Source organism: Rhododendron vialii, chromosome 8a, assembly GCF_030253575.1.
Source record: "Rhododendron vialii isolate Sample 1 chromosome 8a, ASM3025357v1".
In the NCBI taxonomy this organism is placed as follows: domain Eukaryota; kingdom Viridiplantae; phylum Streptophyta; class Magnoliopsida; order Ericales; family Ericaceae; genus Rhododendron; species Rhododendron vialii.
In genome coordinates this window covers 10,627,037-10,643,345 of record NC_080564.1, presented here as the reverse complement: position 1 = coordinate 10,643,345, position 16,309 = coordinate 10,627,037, and the positions used below count along the sequence as shown (strand labels likewise).

At 37.7% G+C, this 16,309-nt stretch overlaps 3 protein-coding genes across 3 annotated transcripts; 1 reads left to right on the top strand and 2 right to left on the bottom strand.

The window, feature by feature from the left end:
* Positions 1-504: 504 nt before the first annotated feature.
* Positions 505-2,407, bottom strand: LOC131336559 (uncharacterized). Its single transcript, XM_058372437.1, has 2 exons — positions 2,215-2,407; positions 505-931 (listed from the first exon to the last, which is right to left on the bottom strand). The coding sequence occupies exons 1-2, from the start codon at positions 2,351-2,353 to the stop codon at positions 720-722; spliced, it is 351 nt and encodes a 116-aa protein (XP_058228420.1). The 5' UTR covers positions 2,354-2,407; the 3' UTR covers positions 505-719.
* Positions 2,408-10,590: 8,183 nt separating this feature from the next.
* LOC131298539 (ethylene-responsive transcription factor ERF109-like) lies at positions 10,591-12,277 on the top strand. Its single transcript, XM_058324022.1, has 2 exons — positions 10,591-10,738; positions 11,695-12,277. Exons 1-2 carry the CDS (start codon positions 10,591-10,593, stop codon positions 12,249-12,251), a joined length of 705 nt encoding a protein of 234 aa, XP_058180005.1. The 3' UTR covers positions 12,252-12,277.
* A 2,559-nt stretch (positions 12,278-14,836) lies between these two features.
* LOC131336558 (ethylene-responsive transcription factor ERF109-like) lies at positions 14,837-15,565 on the bottom strand. Its single transcript, XM_058372436.1, has one exon. It carries the CDS (start codon positions 15,505-15,507, stop codon positions 14,929-14,931), a length of 579 nt encoding a protein of 192 aa, XP_058228419.1. The 5' UTR covers positions 15,508-15,565; the 3' UTR covers positions 14,837-14,928.
* Positions 15,566-16,309: the final 744 nt, after the last annotated feature.

Here is a 16,309-nt window from a genome sequence, read left to right as displayed (position 1 = left end):
ATCACCACAAAAAATCAATTACTCATTATACTATTGATTACATCGACATAAATTATAGAAAAACTCATCTTTATTTGCTAGGGACACGAAAATTGACTAGCTATTTCTCATCAAAGTAAGGAATGAATACAAAGTTTGATTACCCAGCCATTTTCTCCAATTTTTCAAACTCTAAGATCAAAACATCGCAAACATGCGTATTGACTAAGTGAAAAGGAAAACTATTCACAAAATAGTTTTTCAACTCCAGTTCCCTTGAAAGAAGAGTATCAACGGGCGTATGCCCTGATGTACCTTAATTCTATCAAACCAAAATTGGAATTGAATAATCTATTGACTATAGTCTACATCGTATCAAAGATGAAACCAAAATTGAAATTGAATAATCTATTGACTATAGTCTACATCGTATCAAAGATGAAACACTACAACAAAACACTACTAATACTGTGTATGAGAGAAATGAAAGAGAGATGGCAAACGCACAAAATATATACACCACAGTAAAATAAAAAGGGGCCTTCCTTTTCCATTAGAAACATTGATTTCATTTACAAAGACGCAAGAGCTACACACTTCAAAAAGCAGGATTACATAGGGTTATAGATATATAGAATGCAAATTGGATAGGACCAAACCGGATTATAATTATATACAACAAAGTTAAAAAAACGGTTCCGCCGCCTTAGATATTAACAGCAAGAAAAAAAAAAACAGTCTCACCGCCTAAGAAGAAATAGACACCTCAGAACCGGCAATACCGACGCTCGGCCTCGTATTTGATCGGAAATTCCTCCAAGAGATAGATTGTGCAGGAATACCAAAGCAATCTCTTTTTCCTTAGCATACGTGAAAATTCCTTTCCCCTTGTCCGCATAACTTTGACTTCTTTCGGCCTTGCCTGTGCAATTGTGTCTGCCCTTCATATATCCTTTAAAGTAATACATAATGAAAATGGATCAAAATTAAACGTCTAATGGAATAAAATAAAACGGATCAACTCACATGGCCATAGATGATTAGATTGTGCATACAAATTTCTTTTGCCTTTGCATTTACCTTAATACAAATTATGAGATTAAGTAAATAGCAATACTTGGAAGAGAATTATAGTGAATAAAGTTCATTCTTACCACGGAATGCCACCATGGTTAACAGAAAACCATGTAGCTCAAAATTTAAAAACATAATAACAGAAAACTATTAAAGAAAAATCAATTTTGAACTCAAATGGGGGGCATAATCACGCATGTAAAAATGGGATTCAATATGAGCTTCATATCCAGATCCCACATTAAAACGTAAAAAGGAGCTGCAAAGTAGAGAAGGGAGAAGACCAAATAAGTTGTCCATGACATGGTTCTCTGCCATAGATTAAAAGGTTTTGAAGAAGTTTAAGTACATACACAATCAAATACGAATTAGCCTTGGTTCTCTTCCAAACACAAAGTGCCAATAAAAAAAGACCATTAAAACAACAGAATCAACTATTAAGCGCGGATTAAAAATAAGAAAAAAACTATTAAGCAAATTTATCAAATCTCACTGTCTTATCGCCGTACCAAACTGGGGGGCTACTTATGACCAAGGTATAAAATGGCCTGTTCATAATCATAACTAATGGGCAGAGTATCTCTTCTGCCATCAACAATCTAACCTCCTCCTCCTTCAACCCATCAACAGTTCAACACATTCAAGTGATAGCAAAATAGGCGTTAAAGGGCATTCTGTCAAACACCTATTAGGCGTTTTTCTTCTCATGGTTTTGCCACTCTCTTCTTCCCTAATGATAGGGCAAAAGGCTAGCAAACTGACCACATTTCAGAAAATGACCACCGTCAACTAACTTAAACCAGACACAACATGTTTTACAAAGACTTTCATACTCAGGATGTTTTGATACAGGCTATAAAAATTGACATGAACCTATGCATGTATGTGGTTCAAGGTGCATCAAAAACCAAAAAAATGATCCAATCAATTCAACAAAGGTGCAAATGTTTAAACAATAGCTGATGACGCCAGAGAATCGACTCAAGCCCTAAGATTAAACCATAGCAGATGACGTGATCCCAAATTGATCCGTCTCTGTAAATATACACACATACATAAAAATATATCGGATTCAAACTAAGATTAAACACTGTGTCTGCGAAATTCCCCCACCCTGACTCGGAGAGAGAGAGAGAGAGAGAGAGAGAGAGAGAGAGATACCTGGTGGTGGTGGTGCCACTGATGGAGAAGAGAGGCAGTGCCGTGGTGCAGTGTACTGGTGGTGGGTCGGAGGAAGAGAGAGGAAGTCGACGGAGAGAAAGGTGAGAGAGGAATGCGGTGGGAATTCATTCACCAGCATTCATTTAAAAAAATTCTTAGCATTCAACGCCAATTGTTCTCTTTAGAATACATTATATTCCCTTAACCAATTGTTAAGAATAAATCATTCCCAAAACCGAAAAAATCATTACTCCAGAAAATGCAAAGTATTTATCAAAATGCAAGGTTGAAATGAAGGGTTGAGATTTATGCAGAAAAATATGTTACAAATTCAACGGTGGAGAAAATTTATGTGGGCCACCACACCGTTGTGATTTATATTATAGATAAGGCAAAAAAACCCTATGACTCCTATCTTCCATTTCCAATTTCGCCGCATCTCTCTCTATACGGAAACACCCACCCCCAACCCCAATCGACCCCCACACTTTCGATCTCCACCTTGACTGAAACCTAGGGTTTCCAAATTCCCACACAAAGATTCCTCCATTGGCTTTAAAATTCACTCGATTTGCGTATGGATTCTTGGGATTTGTCCGCCATTCTGGTTTTCTTTGATCGACGACGACGATGGTATTCTTGCAGTGCACTTGTTCAACCTGCAATTTTTGAAGTTCGGTGTTCTTGATCATTAGGGTTCATTTTATTTCAGTTAAACACCGGGACTTACAAAATCCCCAAAATGAGGCACCTGCCGTTAGCCTTCATCCATTCCGTCAACAAAATTGCTGATGTGGCACACATCACCCGTTAACTGGCCCCATTTTACATGTTAGGGAGTAAAAGACATGCACATAATCAAAACCCCACCATTTCACTGTGCTAGATCCATCGTCGCTTCCAATTCTTGAACCCTTCTAATTTCCTCTGCTTTCCCATCAACCAAATCCCCAATTTCTCCTAAATTCGGTTCGATTTCTTCAACAATCCTTGATTCTGAACATTGGGTTGGAACGCAATTTGCCTCTGCTTCGACCACCGAAACCACCGAAATTGGTCCTAAGAAACCTCATCAATGGTGGTGGGAACTTCTCCGACTGGTCTAGTGACGGGGACTAGATTGGAGGTTTGTGGGGTTTTGAAATTTTTTTTTTTTTTGATCCGTGGAGTTTTGATTGTACGCACAATTAAAAGGTGAAGAAAAGTGAAATAGGGTAGTGTTGGGTTGTGATTGTGTGCATTTCATTTGCTTCCTAACATATGAAATGGGCCCACTTAACGGGTGAAGTGTGCCACATCAGCAATTTTGTGGATAGAATGGATGGAGGCTAACGACAGGTGCCTCATTTTGGGGATTTTGTAAGTCCAGGTGTTTAATTGAAATAAAGTGAAGTTTAAGTATTTCTGTGACATTGCAATAAAAGTTCAAGTGCAGTTTTGAATTTTCCCAATAGAAAGTGATGTTACTGATATGTTCCTTGATCTGTAATTCTGTATGTATTTGGGTTCCTCTCTCTCTCCTGATTTCTATATGAAGTCCTTTTTTTTTTTCCAATCCGACGACCCGACAACATTTCGGTTGGTCTCGGGCGCATATTTCACAATCTGACAAAAAGTACCCGACCAAACCCGACCTGTAGACAGCCCTAGTTGTTAGGGGTTCTATCCCCCTTTTTTTGTATTTTTCGTTTCGGCATTTTTGTTAAATCTTGTTGAATCCATGTTCATTTTTTTATTAATCATTCGTCTCGACAAGAGAAATTTTAAACTAAAATTATGACCAAAAGCGAAAAAAGTTAACTAAAGACGAAAAAATACTGAACAACCGATTTTTTTTTTGTCAACGGTGCCATTTTATATGAATATTTTCAATTTCGATCCATATTTTAATACTTTTTCGATTATTCTGGTCAAGACGAACGATTAATTTTAAAAATTACAACAAAAAGTTAAACAAATATTAAGAAAGGTAGGTTTTAGTATAAAAAAAAAATACCGAAGATAACAAATATAGTGTAAACTCAACCTGGTGGAAATTAACAAGAACAAAACAACAAAATACAAATATTACTAAAACTGAGGTGCAAAAAACTGGACAAGCTCCGATGACTTGCTTTGATAGAGTGTAGGCTGGCTGGATCACATTCTTCGAGCTCTTCCAAAAGAAAGAAGGTTCTAGACTTCTAGTCTCTTTTACATGCTCCAGCAGATATCAAAAAAATTCTCTCACCCTTCAAATTTGTAGGACGAGTAGTGTCACGATCCTATCCCAAAAGTTGTTAAATGATAGGATTAATGTGACCGGCCAGTGAATCTAACCTCCACCCGAGGCCTCATTACCTAGTCCAAGAGATGCAAAGACTATAAAAATTTAAAAATGCAAATGCATAATTGACACAAAAATACCGTCAGAACGTTAAAGATTTAAAACCTTATAACATAAGGTGACCTTACACCAAACAGGGAGTAGTCAATTTCCCAACTTTTAAGTTTTCAAAACGTTGACTAAACACTTTCTTTACATGTCCTCCAGGCAGCAGCGTTTCTTAATCCTACTTGGCAATACCTATAGGAAAATAATTAATTTTCATAAGCCGACAGCTCGTGTGAGATACTATACCAGAGTTATATGTTTTACCATTGAAATAATCTTTGTAACTTCTCGTACGTAACATACCATAACTTTAGCACAAAACTCATAAGAAAAACTTGCATCATGTAAACCTTGCTTAGTCTTGTGATGAACTTCCAACAGCTAAACATGAATAGGGGAGCGACCCCTCGTGGTGTGAAATGATCAAATCACTGGCAGCTGGTGCCACATAACATTCCTCCCTTATAACCCCTTCGTTGGTCATGGTATCTCTAAAATTCGTCCCCCTGACCCGGGACACCGCTATCTGGATCGATGCATCAAACTTTGAGATCATAGAATCATAATGACATTACACCGTCACCTTTAGATGGCAAGGCCGATGTTCAATGTCACCTTTGGATGGTAAGGCCTGTGTTAATAGAATCATAATAACATTACACCGTCAGTTTTAAATGGCAAGGCTGGTGTTCATGGAATCATCCCTTCTTAAACATAGCCATTCTCATAAAATATCACTTTATAATCGTAGTCATCCTCGTAATATTAGCATCTCACAATAAAAAGTTCGTAGCATTTTCCCATGGCATAAGATTATGAGGCATAAAAACAGTTCATCAAATCATGCTTCCTTATAACATATCATAACTTTTGAGAATATGAAACACACAACATAATTTGTTTGAAAAAGCAATATAACTAACATTAGAGTATCTCACCTTTGAATTTTTGAGAGCTAAAATGAAAACTTGATCGTCCTCTTGCTTAAATCTTGGATTGACCTATTTGCCAACAAATTCATGTCATTGCGTATCCAATTGCGTAAATGAAATATCTGTAGGCCTTCTCGATTCTGAGTTGGCCTATTCGGCTTAGAAATGGTTTGTGGTCATTATCTAACTCTATCAGTAGACCTAATTAAGTTAGCCAAATAACCACACTTTATTAAACAAATTACTGTCTTCAGAAAGGTATACATATATGTTCCCAACAGTAAGCTAATTAGGGCTCCAAGTGCCTCGGTTTCCAATTCTTTTACTCCAACAAAACTATTACTTGATTAAGGACTAAACTAAGTTACATACACAAGCATACTTTGCAATCCCATACCTAATTGCACTTATATATGTATTTCACCCTCATTTATTACACAATTAACAGTATCCATACTACACCCGATTATAAAAGTTTTAGAGACAAAATTTAATTATGTCTTTTTAGAATAATATGATCATAATAATAAAATCTTCGCACTGGTTCAAACGGATTCAAAATTGGAGCACTTAATTTTTTAATATATAAAAAGTCTAAAAAAATTTAAGTGCTCTAATTTTCAATCCGTTTGAACGAGTGCAAAGATCTTATTATTTTAAAGGGTCATAATTAAATTTTGTCTCTAGGGCTCTTATAATCATGTATTTGCTCCACAGAGTCCTAAATAAAGAGCATATACTTAATTATGAGAGACCTAGAGACAAATTAATTATGACTCTTGAGAATAATATGACTAGAATAATAAGATCTTTGCATCGGTTAAAACGGATTGAAAATTTGAGCACTGAATTTTTTTAGATTGTTTATATAAAATAAAAAATATGATTAAAAAATTAAGTACTCCAATTTTAAATCTGTTTGAACCAATATGAAAATCTTATTATTTTGATCATATTATTCTAAAGAGACATAATTAAATTTTATTTCTAGGACTCTCGTAATTAAGTTTTTGCTCCATAGGATTTTGCAAATAAGGATGACAAGGTTTTTTCTTCCTTCCAAAACGCTGTCATTCAAGGGCTGGATAGGGGCTGCTGCCTCCCATGTACAACAGAGCCCCCGCGTCCCTCATAATCTTGTCAAAAGCACCCACGTGGTCCTCCATTTTCAAATACGACTAGTAGTATTTTTTTTTGGTTAAAGACTAGTAGTAATTTACTTTGGAGTGTGTGTGTGTGTGTCTATATATATATATATATATATATATATATATATATATATATATATAGTTATTATCTATTCTAATATATAAAGGGAGAGCATCAATTTGGTGTCTCCCTGTCATGTATTTTCATTTTCAAAAATACCCCCAAACCTGTAATTTATGTGGATAAAAACTGTAGGGGTAAAACAGTAAGACCCCAAATAAAACTACCTCCCAAGTGCCATGCCTACGTCTCTTTTCTTGAACTGCTCTCTTTTCTTTCCATTTTTTTGTCAAAACACAGTACCTTCTTCATAAGCAAAGATTGGGAGAGAGAGAGTGATAGGCGTTTTCTACTTTTGGCTTCAATTTGTTTGAACTGCACACTCATCAAGATCAAGGCCACAAAAGTGAAGACAATCTGACAACTGTGTGGTGTGTTTGAAGTTCTTTTCCCTTCCCAGACAATCTGACAACTGTGTGGTGTGTTTGAAATGCTCTCATTTCTCCATCTTTTTCCTTCTCTTTCTTATATGGGAAAATGACGGGTTAGAGGTGTCGACCCAGATTTATTCCAAAATCATGGTCTGCAGTCTTGAAACTACCACTCTGCATGACAGGAGGGAAATTATTGACAAATACATGGAGTGCCCACTTGAAATGTCTATTTTACCCTCCTTTATATATCACTTCTAAGCCCTAAAATTCATTCTTTCCCCAATCTCTCATTCGTTCCACACACCAGGCGACGGCGACTCCTCTCTCACTCAGTCTCTCTCGACTCCTCACACCAGGCGACGGCGACTCCTCTCTCACTCAGTTTCTCACTCTGGTATCTCTCTCTCTCACACACACACACATACATAGAGCAAAGATACACTCGTTTTGTCGAAGTTGAAGATGGGTTAAGAAGCTATAATTTTCAATTTTGTTTCTGGTTGTTCTTATTTAGCATAAAAATTCATTAATAGAGCGAATGTGGACCATTGAACCCTAGTTGTTGGTTCTACACAAGATCTGGCTCACATTGGTGATTATTGGCTTGCTCTTGTTTGGCATGTGACTGATGTTTACCTACAACAGTTGTACTAGTAGATTATTGGTTGGATCAGTTTGTTGTCCCTTTGTTGTTTCCATTTTTGTTGATTGTTTGGTGTGTTTGATTATATGACTTGGTTTGTACAGAACATGTAGTTTAGTCCATATAAATATTTCACTTGGCATTGCTATCCTGTTAGAATTTTGATTAACTTTGATAGACAAGTCTTGTACGTTAAATGGGTATCTTTAGTGTATGTTTGAACTCTACAAAATGGGATATAACTCATGTTTTATTTCAACCATCTCGTGTAATGTAATTCTTATAATCATGGAAACAAAGTCACATACTCGATGCACTTGTTATTTATATTATATGACAATTACATATTTTGGTTTGGTTAGAGGAGGCATGGAATCTAATTCAAGTAGTGGAACGATGGGAAGTCCTGTGAGGATACGAGTTTGCGAGCACAGTGAGCAAGCGGTCTTGCACACCTCGTGGACGGATAAGAATCCAGGTAAAAGGTTCTTCAGGTGCCCTTATTGGTATCCCGGTTCACCAAAAATTGGTGGTGCACACTGTGATTACTTTGAATAGTTGGATGGTCCCATTGGTGAGCAAGACAAGTGGTTCTCTGATCCCAGAGGGACATATGGTCACTCAAACAGCGTATTGTGGAATATGAGACGAAGATGGAAGAAATTGAGATGAAATATAAGGAACAGGAGGAAAAATGTAAGGAATATGGGAGGAAGATCGAAGAATGTGAGAAAAAGAACAAGGAATATGGGAGGAGGATCAAAGAATGTGAGAAAAAGAACAAGGAATTGGAGGCAAACGTGAGGAAAAACAATGGACTGATGTGGGCAGCGTGGGTGTTCCATTTTGGTTGTTATTCTACTTGCTATCATGAGGACCATAGTAAGCCTGAAACTAAGTATTTGAGACTGCCCTATTCAAGCAGCGGTTAAATGCTTTGGTTTTAGAATTCTAGGAAGCGGGACTAGTAGGTGGTTTCTTTTTGTAAGAAGACAATGTAATCGAAGCTGATGCTTCGACTTGAAATGGTATATGCTAGTGGTTGGTTTCTTTTTGTAAAAAGCATATGTAATCCAAGGCAAGTCGTTGTATGTAATATGTGATGACAATTTGAAGAACTCCCAATGTAATATATTTGTGGCATCTAACATTTTGCGAACAATTTGTAAGTTTAATGTGTTGTACATAAACATTAAATTGTGGGTGCTATGTAATAGTATTAGTATTAAAATGTTAAATTTGCATTAAAATGTAATATGGTTTTGAAGAGTTTAGTGGTTATTAATCTTTTTGATTAAATTACGTGTTTTTGCATAGCATTGTAGTTGCTCCATACAAATATTTGACTTCCTACTGTTGTCCTGTGTGATTTACAGATTACCACTTCCAGACAAGTGTTATGGGTGTAGGTTAAAGGGTCACATGGGTATATGTGCTTGTTTTTTTGGACTGTTCGGAAAATTGAATGCCCATTGTATCATGTAATTGAGTATGAATTGCATAATGGTTCTATATTTGGTTGATGTTGTGCAGCCATGTCAACGACTCCTCAAAAGTTGATGTGTTTTTGTTATTTGGGTGGTGAGCGCATGGCAAATACGGATGGTAGCTTGGGGAAGTAAATGGGTGGTGTATTTGAAGCCACAATCATTGAAGAGAGCATATCGTTTGATGAGTTAGTCGTCAAAGTTTGCTCTCGCATGGATATGACTTTCGCATGGAAATGTATAGCCGAACAAATTTTGATTGCATATATTACTTTATGTTATATATTGAAAAATGTCATCTCCCATTTAATATAATCAAGTCTGTTTGATATATTAACGTTCCTATATGACTTGGTCTGTTTCAAAAAACGTAATGGTCTTTTTCAATATAACATAAAGTCTATTTGATATTTTGACGTGCCATATTTTTGCCCAAAAAGGGTTGGTTGAGCTTGACATTTATTGATCAACATATGACTTGGTCTTTATCAACAAAAGTGATGGTCAATTTCAATATAACATAAAGTCTGTTTGATTTTGTGACGTGCCCCCTTTTTTTGCCCAAATTCAGGTTGGTTCAAGTTAACTCGGAGATGACATTCCTCCAACTCTATATGACTTGGTCTGTTTCAAAAAATGTGATGGTCTTTTTCAATATAACATAAAGTCTGTTTGATTTTGTGACGTGCCCATTTTTTGCCCAAATTCAGGTTGGTTCAAGTTGGCTCGGAGATGACATTCCTCCAACTCTATATGACTTGGTCTGTTTCAAAAAACGTAATGGTCTTTTTCAATATAATATAAAGTCTGTTTGATTTTGTGAAGTGACCCATTTTTTGCCCAAATTCAGGTTGGTTCAAGTTGACTCGGAGATGACATTCCTCCAACTCTATATGACTTGATCTGTTTCAAAAAATGTAATGGTTTTTTTCAATATAACATAAAGTCTGTTTGATTTTTTGACGTGCCCTTTTTTTGTCCAAATAAGGTTGGTTCAAGTTGACTGGGATTGTGTTTATAAATCTCGAATTTAGTGCAAAATTCTGCATCCATAGTCTGTGTACTTTAGGAATAGAGCAAACTCCTCCACAAACATAAAATTCTTCAAATTGTCATCACAAGTTCTTCCATACTACATTTTGGTTCATTGGGAATTTCCCCACTTGAAGTGGTCTTTTTCAATATGAATTCGTCTATGTAAAAAACCAAGTTCACTTTCATTCATTCATTCATGATGTAGTAAATCATAAATGTGAACCAATGTGAAAAACCATAGTTGTCCAAAAATGTTTGTACGATGGTTGAAACAAAAATGTTTGTGTTACTCTTAATACTCTGGAAAATGTATAAAATAGTGGAGGAGAGGTGTAATCTGGAAAACTTTGAAACTGTCCAGGTTGGAAAAATCTCCTTTGAACAGAAACTGATTTTAAGGAATTCTATAGGTCGGTTTTGAGTGATTCAAATTAGGAATGAAAGCTAACACGTAGACGGACAATTTGGTGCCAAAACCATCAATTTTGGAATTTCGAATAGTAGCAGAAATGCGTTCAAAGTGGACTGAAAGTCTAGCGCTTAGAGTTGCCCCATCGGAAATGAATTTCGAATAGTTGGATCAAAGCCGAGAGCAATCGAGACCAAAGCTGAGAGAGAGAGAGAGAGAGAGAGAGAGAGAGAGAGACTTGGTCTGTTTCGAATTTCAAATTGCTCTGGGTCTGTACGTATCGTGTTTTGAGAGAGAGAATGAGAAGGGAAAGGGTTTTGATTTAACGATGCCATTTTATATTAAGGGCAAAATTATCCCCACTGTTTCACTGGTGTTATGGTTACCATGTATTGGTGATTTCAGGACTGTAGACCATGAAAGTTGGTGAATAATGGCTTCGTCCTCCACTGACCAGTAATTTCCCCATCTTATATTGTTTGGTGTATTTTTCTTCCGTGGAAGGGTACTAACTGATATGGTTCAGAATGAAATGTTGGTAAAGCTGTGCGTAAAGGGGAAAAAAAATGAAGAATTCTCATGGTGCAAATGTCCTCCCATTTAATGTAATCATTTCAGGAATTCAAATTAGGGTAAATCCAAAAGTTTTTGAAATTTCACACATTTTCCAAAAGTTTTTGAACCATCACCGATTCATCACCATCACTGACTGCAAATGTCCACCCATTTAACGTAACTAGAGGCCGGAGCACACGCGATGCGTGTGCAAGTAGATTTTTACAACGTTTTCATAAAAATGTTTCCCACTAATTGTTAGATCAAATTTTCACAAATATTGTGAAAATTCGACGCTCCGGCCTCTAGTATATATAAATAAAGAAGTGTTCGTAGGTTGTTCTCTGTCACTACCTAGTACACTACTTTTTTCCTATTCCTACAAAAATTGAAATGGACAAGCCCGTCAAAGAGGAAATCAAGCAGAGAGGTACGACTCGGCCCCGTCTCCCCTCCTCTTCCATTTGCCGCCGGAGGTAGAATTCTCTATCATGGTCTCGGTACTCAAACACGTCATCTCCGGCGTTGGCACATCCCGAGGTGCCACCCCATCCAAGACGGTCTCCTCAGGTGATCATGGGACAGGAACGGAACAGAACTGCCCCAATCCCATCATCCCCTTGCTCCCTGACGGTGACGCGTGTCGGTTCTGCAAAATCGACGGCTGCTTGGGGTGTAACTTTTTCGCGCCAACAACCTCCACAGGTGATGACAAGGGTGTGAAGAGGAGGAAGGTTATGTTTAAATACAGGGGAGTGAGGCAGAGGCCGTGGGGAAAGTGGGCGGCAGAGATTCGAGACCCCCGGCTGGCAGCCGGAGTGTGGCTGGGAACTTTCGAGACTGCAGAGGCGGCCGCCAGGGCTTATGACAGAGCCGCCGTGGGGTTTCGGGGAGTGAAGGCCAAGACCAACTTTCCATTGTCCGACTACCAATTGGGTAATCAGAACAGAAGCACCTAGAGAATAAATAACCATGAAATTAAGCCCATTAATCGTGTGGCGATGGGGTTAGGCCTGTCAATGGGCCGGATCCGATTCGGATCCGACAGATCCGGATCCGATAAGACACAATCCGATTCGGATCCGATAAGACTCAAATCCGATAGTGAGAATCCGGATCCGAATCCGAAAAATCCGGATCCGATCCGAAAACTTTTTTTACTTCAAAAATTTTAGCCAAAAAAAAATATTTTTTTCAAAAAAATACAATTTTTTTTTTCAAAAAAAATTATTTTCCGAAAAAAAATTTTAAAAATTAAAAATAAAAATACAACTTCTTAAACATTTTTTTTTTCAAAATAAAAATTTTACTATTTTTTTTAAAAAAATAAAGTTCGGATTCGGATTGATAACGGATTTAATCCGATCCGATCCGGATCCGGATCGAATTTTTCGGATCGAATCCAGTCCATTGACAGGCCTAGATGGGGTCCTATACATACATTGTGGGCGGGGGACTTGGAAAATGTTCGAAATCCTTTCAATGACATGGTTCTTTTTAGAGATTTTTACTTCTAAGTATAGTAAAGTGAAACTTAATTTTTATTGATGAGAGATGAAATACTTTTTAATCATCAGTAGGTCCACCTTTACAAAAATACATTTACTATTAATGGAAGTGTCATATTAGGATTTTAGGGTACTCTAAAATCTTAGTGTAGCCTAGGGTTTTAGGGTACTCTAGCGTTTTAGGGTTTAGGTTTATGCGCTTTCATAGAGCCATAGAGGGTTTTAGGGTGCACTTTTCTATTATAGGGTTTTAGCGATTTAGCCGTTTAGGCATTTTCATAGGATACCCTAGGGGTTTAGGCATTTTTATAGGGGCACTTTCATATTCGATATGAAATTTATTACGGATTCAAAGATATAACCCGTTTTTTAGCTGGTTAGAATAGAATTAGGAACAATTAAATCCAGACGGAGGGAGTGGCTCTTTTTCATTCTGAACACAAATCATTACCATTTTGCTGGCATTTCAATGGTCGATTTCACATGTTTACACCTTTTGTCGTTTTTTTTTTTTGACTCGATTGGTATACTAATACAACAATGCTACCTTCACCGCTCACTTTCATCGTTACCGTCCGTCTCGGCAATCAGTGGTCCCGAATTTAAAAGAATAGAGTTCTTTTAAAATTCGGACCGTTCAAAATACTTTTGAACGGTGAAATTGAGTGCGGTGAGAGGAGAGGTGAAAAGGAGCGGTAGGTGTAGACTTTTCTCTCTATCTCTTTTCACTCATTACCCAAAATCCAAATACCAAAATGAACAAGCAAGGTTAGTAGTTTAGCATTTGAGGGGGGCTACTTGGAAAGCCCGGTTTCTAAAACACACTTACGAGACTCTGATTAGGATACATGATAAAAAAATCTGTGGTTAAGGTTAATTGGTATTTTCAGTTTACGACTCGATGATTTTTAGGACACAAGAATAGCACGATATAATTTTAAGGGTTCAATACTTTTGGAAGTCGGTTTGAATCAGGGGAGGGTGCACGAACTGCCCTTCTTTCCTTTCTTCCACTGTTTTCTATTCTCTTCTTTTATTTCTCCTTGTTTTATTTTGTGTTTCTGAACCCTTAAAATTATATCGTGCTATCCTTGTGTCCTAAAAATCATCGAGTCGTAAACTGAAAATACCAATTAACCTTAACCACAGATTTTTTTATCATGTAACCTAATCAGAGTCTCGTAAGTGTGTTTTAGAAACCGGGCTTTCCAAGTAGCCCCCCTCAAATGCTAAACTACTAACCTTGCTTGTTCATTTTGGTATTTGGATTTTGGGTAATGAGTGAAAAGAGATAGAGAGAAAAGTCTACACCTACCGCTCCTTTTCACCTCTCCTCTCACCGCACTCAATTTCACCGTTCAAAAGTATTTTGAACGGTCCGGATTTTAAAAGAACTCTATTCTTTTAAATTCGGGACCACTGATTGCCGAGACGGACGGTAAGATTAGGGTAACGATGAAAGTGAGCGGTGAAGGTAGCATTGTTGTAAACATGTGAAATCGACCATTGAAATGCCAACAAAATGGTAATGATTTGTGTTCAGAATGAAAAAGAGCTACTCCTTCCGTCTGGATTTAATTGTTCCTAATTCTATTCTAACCAGCTAAAAAATGGGTTATATCTTTGAATCCGTAATAAATTTCATATCGAATATGAAAGTGCCCCTATAAAAATGCCTAAACCCCTAGGGTATCCTATGAAAATGCCTAAACGGCTAAACCGCTAAAACCTTATAATAAGAAAGTGCACCCTAAAACCCCCTATGAAAGTGCCTAAACTTAAACCCTAGGGCTCTATGAAAGCGCATAAACCTAAACCCTAAAACGCTAGGGTACCCTAAAACCTTAGGCTACACTAAGATTTTAGAGTACCCTAAAATCCTACTATGACACTTCCATTAATAGTAAATGTATTTTTGTAAAAGTGGACCTACTGATGATTAAAAAGTATTTCATCTCTCATCAATAAAAATTAAGTTTCACTTTACTATACTTAGAAGTAAAAATCTCTGAAAAGAACCATGTCATTGAAAGGATTTCGAACATTTTCCAAGTCCCCCGCCCACAATGTATGTATAGGACCCCATCGCCACACGATTAATGGGCTTAATTTCATGGTTATTTATTCTCTAGGTGCTTCTGTTCTGATTACCCAATTGGTAGTCGGACAATGGAAAGTTGGTCTTGGCCTTCACTCCCCGAAACCCCACGGCGGCTCTGTCATAAGCCCTGGCGGCCGCCTCTGCAGTCTCAAAAGTTCCCAGCCACACTCCGGCTGCCCGCCGGGGGTCTCGAATCTCTGCCGCCCACTTTCCCCACGGCCTCTGCCTCACTCCCCTGTATTTAAACATAGCCTTCCTTCTCTTCACACCCTTGTCATCACCTGTGGAGGTAGTTGGCGCGAAAAAGTTACACCCCAAGCAGCCGTCGATTTTGCAGAACCGACACGCGTCACCATCAGGGAGCAAGGGGATGATGGGAATGGGGCAGTTCTGTTCCGTTCCTGTCCCATGATCACCTGAGGAGCCCGTATTGGATGGGGTGGCACCTCGGGATGTGCCAACGCCGTCATTGCCGCCAGAGATGACGTGTTTGAGTACCGAGACCATGAAAGAGAATTCTTCCTCCGGCGACAAATGGAGAAGGAGAGGAGACGGGGCCGAGTCGTACCTCTCTGCTTGATTTTCCTCTTTGACGGGTTTGTCCATTTCAATTTTTGTAGTAATAATAGGAGAGAAAAAGTAGTGTACTAGGTAGTGTCATAGAACAACCTACGAACACACTTCTTTATACTATATATACCCCAAAGTAAATAGACGACCACGTGGGTGCTTTTGACACGTGGTTGTGCCAAACGGAGTGATACAATGTACGGCGTATGGGCCACGTGTGTACGAACCTACGAAACTACACTTATTTAAATATAAACTACGAAGGTTAGATTACTCGATAAGTCTAGGGACACTACACTATCCACTATATTTTTTATGAGATTTATTTCGGATCCCAAAAAAAATTAGAAAAATATTCATAAATTTTAAAATAATATTTTAGGAGGCTCCGTAAAAAATCAGCTCTAACGGATATCAGTAAGTATTATTTTTAGATTTATAAGAGCGAAAATGCTCAACTGCGCAGTTTCGAACAAACGAACCCAAAAAAAATATTTACCGATATCTGTTCGAGCTGATTTTTGACAGGGTCTCATAAAACATTATTTTAATTTTTTTTGAATATTTTTGTAAAATTTTGAGTGAGCTCCACAAAAAATATAATGGATGATGTAGTGGTTTAGTGCAATGTATGTAACATTTGAAAATAGAAGACCACATGGCTGCATTTGACACGTGGTTGTGCCAAGCGAGTGATACAATGTACGGCGTCTGGGCCACGCGTGTGCGAAGTTTCCAGAGTGGATTCCCCCAATATACGGCGTTCTCGGCCAAGTGTGCACGAAGTTTCCAGAGTTGGGATTACAAGTGGCAATCCAACGTAGTGTTATTGAAACAG

Excerpts from the sequence above, each read along its gene's own strand:
- LOC131336559 (XM_058372437.1), bottom strand. The coding sequence starts at position 2,353 with ATGCTGGTGAATGAATTCCCACCGCATTCCTCTCTCACCTTTCTCTCC. Across the intron at positions 932-2,214 it reads AGTGGCACCACCACCACCAG|GATATATGAAGGGCAGACAC; the intron begins GTATCTCTCTCT and ends ATTACTTTAAAG.
- LOC131298539 (XM_058324022.1), top strand. The coding sequence starts at position 10,591 with ATGGTTGAAACAAAAATGTTTGTGTTACTCTTAATACTCTGGAAAATG. Across the intron at positions 10,739-11,694 it reads GATTTTAAGGAATTCTATAG|CCCGTCAAAGAGGAAATCAA; the intron begins GTCGGTTTTGAG and ends GAAATGGACAAG.
- LOC131336558 (XM_058372436.1), bottom strand. The coding sequence starts at position 15,507 with ATGGACAAACCCGTCAAAGAGGAAAATCAAGCAGAGAGGTACGACTCG.